We start from the raw sequence: 4,078 nt of genomic DNA, 5'->3' as shown, positions 1-4,078 counted from the left end.
TTTTTTTTAAATACATTAAATAGATAGATAGATTAAATCTCTACTGATCCCGTCCCGCAGCGGGATCACAGGCCCCAACTATACAGTAAATGCATTTATATCCACATCTTCTTGTTTTGTTTTGCTTTAGTAAATACACGTATCCTGTGTTACATAGTTTAACAACTGTCTCCGAAAAAAGTGATAATTTAATAAAAGCAGACACAATGATTGTCTTGTGTTCTGTAAGAATCAACTACATACTTCATCAGTAGTACAACAGACACACTGTCCTGACTTATCTCAGCTTCATGGTGATCCAACACTGGATGGGATGAATGCTTCAAGCTCCTGCTGGTCATGTGTGTTTACTGTTGGAAGCTCCTTCAATGTCAGTTCATCTCAACAGAAGTCAGACTGTGATCCCAGATTAAAATATTCCTGCAGAGTAAAACACAATATACCAGTAATATACTTCTATGTATCAGAAGTGAATTATCTATTCCTGAATGTGACTGCTGCTCTGCTTTGAAACTCTAGAGGGCAGACAAAGACAGCTTTAACTTGATGATGGCTATCAGTTATTTTCTCTTATTCATCATCTGTTGCAAACGTTTCTGCCATAAACCTCATTTCACATTCAGATGTGCACCACTGTTCCACTGCTTACTGCTTGATGAACATGATTTAGATCAAATTAATCAGATGGCTTCAATCATAAAAGTAAATTGGAGTGTAGCTGCTAAAGAAGTCCTTCATTCAAACCATTAAATAAAGTTTGAGATGTTCAGACATAGAAGGACACTTTCTGCTGAGTAGAAAGCGTCTATCAAAAATGAAAAGTTAAATAATGAAAGTTTACGCTACTCTGATGTCATGGAGGAAACTAATGTTTTTAGCTGTCGACTTGTTTTAGTGATGCTGAATCTCATGTTGTGCTGTTTATAGAGCCAGCCTCTGATTTGACTGATGCAGGAGGAGATTCCTGGAAGCATTTTCATGTGGATTAAGTTCATTTAAAGGAAATGTACAGACTTGAAAACATATTAGTCACACTGTCAACATGGCTCTCAGACAGCTCACACTGTTGATGGTTGCTGTGTTTGTTTGGAGCGCTGCTGAAGGTTGGAGCATAACTGTGGAGATGGGTGTAATTGGTGGGAGAGGGCAGGGGAGAGAGGTGTGGGGCAGAGCTCAGGAGATTAGTGTCAGGTGAGTTGATGGGTCCAGGTGCTGCTGCTCTGGCTAATTGTGGATATGCACACAGTAGGGTGCTGGCGGCAGAGGAGAGAAAGGAGGCCAAGGAGGAGGATCTCTGGCTGCGTTGGTGAGACAGAAGACGCCGACGGGAGAGCGCGTGCTGCAGGAGCCGGGCCGCTGCAGACACGCGGCCGCTTTGTGTTGTTTCTATTGTTTTGTGCCGGGTTTGCGCCGTACGGCCAATAAAGACTGTGGACCGGCAGCGATTCGTGTGTCTGTGCTGGGGGGGAAACCCACGGAGGTAGCGAGACGGCTACAATAACAGTCTGAACCTGCAGTTAAAAGACCTGGAGAGTCCCACTGACTGACCTGTACAACATCTGGAATATCATTTAGTAGCTACTGGATGCACTGGGTCAGACAGGCTCCTGGAAAAGGACTGGAGTGGATCGCTATTATTGAAGATAACAGTAATAGAATCTACTACTCTCAGTCAGTCCAAGGCAGGTTCACCATCTCCAGAGACAACAGCAAAGAGCAGCTGTTTCTGCAGATGAACAGGCTGAAGACTGGAAGACTGAAGATTCTGCTGTTTATTATTGTGCTCGACACCCACAGTGACTGAAGTTGGTTGAACAGCTGCACAAAAACCTACTGACTCCTACATTCACAGGCCCCAGCTATACAGTAAATGCATTTGTCATATTTTTTGGTTGTTTTGCTTTAATTAACACATATTTTTCCTCTGTATTTCCTGAGAAATAATAGTTACCAAACATATTTTAAGCACATATTGTAAATAATATCTTCATGTCTTAGTCAGTAAATCTGTTTGTCAGGTTGCTGCATCTTGACCTGAACGCACTATTTAGGGAAGAGATTTATAAAATGCAGTCTCTAGTATAGTGATGTCCACATTTATTGTTGTTCATCTACGTGTTAATATTAAAATATATACATTTGTTGTTTTAATGCTGCAACATGTTTTATGCAATTAAAAAATATCCTCCCTCCTTGCAGAAAAATGTACCTGAAGCTAATAAAATTCTATTAACTCTAAACCACACTAGATGATGTTTAATTGGATTTTTTTTTTTTTTTGAAAACCACATCCGAAAATGAAAGTGTTCTAATTATTGCAAAAAATATATATGTGAAAGCATGAACGACCATAGTTTTATTGGAACAAAACAATCCTTTTTTTCTTTTTTTTATGTTATGTGATCGTTTCTGGTTTCATGTGTTAACTTGAATCTGGGGGCTGCAAGGTGGCGCAGTTGGTAGCACTGTTGCCTCGCAGCAAGAAGGTTGCCGGTTCGCGTCCCGGTGGGGGCATCTTTCTGCGTGGAGTTTGCTTCCAAAAAGTCCAAAGAATGTCCAAAAAGTTGAGGTTAATTGGTGATTCTAAATTGTCCGTAGGTGTGAATGTGAGTGTGCTTGGTTGTCTGTGTCTGTGTCTAAGTGTGGCCCTAAGTGTGGACTGGTGACCTGTCCAGAGTGTCCCCTGCCTTCGCCCTAAGTCGGCTGGGATAGGCTCCAGCCCCCCCGCGACGATGGATGGAACTTGAATCTGTCGTTTTTCCTGTTGCAGGTGTACTTTAACCTACTATTTACTCCTTAGATATTATTGGATATTCTCATAAAAAACAAGATGTAGAATAAGTGTGAAGTAAATAATTCGGACGTAAACGAAAATATTGACGTAAATTTCAAACGCCTACAAATTACACTTGGTGGATGGTTCAGTCCAGCTGTCTCCATGACAACCGCCCCACCGTCAACATACCGGTGGTTCACTTCACTTGGAAACTGAGATTTCTGAAGTTCACCTCGTCGCTATTTTAGCTATTTTAGCAGCGACCTCGACAGCAGGGTCACTTGCGCTTGAATCTAAATTAAGGTACGCCATTATTGCTTTCTCCTGTTGTTTCCAGAGTTATAGAAGCAAACGCTGTGTACTTTTGTAGTTTGACGAACACATATTCTACAAGCTAAAGCTAACAACGTCATTGAAGTTTAATAGCCTGTGTTTTGCAGTCTAGTATCTAGTATTATTTGCCAGCAGAAAAAAAAAAAAAAAAAACCAAAAAAACCGCAAACTGTCGTGTTTGTAGAAAGAGTTTTAAATACTGTAACGTCCGGCTGGACGAAAAAATGAGACAGGAGACGTTGTTAACGTTCCGTCGTTTTAGCGGCTCCACAAAATAGAACAGGGTTACTGTCAGCCGTGACCACGCCAAAACAACAACACAGAACAAACACGAGCCAGCGACGTCTCAACTGTTAGGTCGCATTTACAGACACACACACGCGCACACACACACTCACACACACACACACTCTAACTTCAGTAACAGCAAACGATCGTCCTGACTAAACAACAGTGCGACGTAAACCGCAGGGCGCTGCAACACGTTACAGGTTAAATTTACTAAAGAGTAGCTAAACCCAGGCGCCGTCGTTAACACTTCAAGTATGTTGTTTTGCTTCAAGATGGAGGATGAAGATCGGCCTGGTTTCAGGGTACCGGTGTCTCATCCTCGCAAACCTGCACAACCCAAACCTTCACGTCGAAGTCAGAGATACCTACCCCTCACTCCTCCAGTTGAAAAATGCTGTAAGAATAAACAGACGTTCGTCTACTCAGAGCTCATCAGTTCCTTTGACTTCCTGGTAAAGGCACATTTTCTAAACTCATTCATTTGATCCCATGGTGCAATATACTAGGTTGTGCTGTGATTTATATATATTTATGGTTTAGTCTTGTGCAGGGAGACAGCAGACGCAGCAGAGGTCACAGTCCATCCTGTCATCGCCACAAGGTGAGCAATACTGTATTACATGACACTTTTAGGCATACAGGCACATTTGAAGTCATTATTTCAGACATATCAGCTCT

General features: G+C 41.9%; 1 protein-coding gene and 1 gene segment (V, D, J or C); both read left to right on the top strand.

Annotated features, from left to right (window-relative positions):
- Nucleotides 1-1,006: 1,006 nt before the first annotated feature.
- LOC103374805 (Ig heavy chain V-III region HIL-like) lies at nt 1,007-1,800 on the top strand. The segment is given in 2 exon segments: nt 1,007-1,136; nt 1,518-1,800. Coding segments are annotated over 2 exon segments (377 nt in total).
- Nucleotides 1,801-3,672: 1,872 nt separating this feature from the next.
- Nucleotides 3,673-4,078, top strand: part of LOC103375449 (dynein heavy chain 1, axonemal-like) — a 6,273-nt gene continuing 5,867 nt past the window's right edge. The window contains exons 1-2 of the mRNA XM_008305745.1: nt 3,673-3,796; nt 3,941-4,001. Of these exons, the coding sequence (XP_008303967.1) occupies nt 3,673-3,796; nt 3,941-4,001 (185 nt within the window). The remainder of the gene's footprint in view (nt 3,797-3,940; nt 4,002-4,078) is intronic.

Source organism: Stegastes partitus, unplaced genomic scaffold (genome assembly GCF_000690725.1).
Source record: "Stegastes partitus isolate 25-593 unplaced genomic scaffold, Stegastes_partitus-1.0.2 Scaffold43, whole genome shotgun sequence".
Lineage (NCBI taxonomy): Eukaryota > Metazoa > Chordata > Actinopteri > Pomacentridae > Stegastes > Stegastes partitus.
This window is presented reverse-complemented; position numbering and strand designations above follow the sequence as displayed.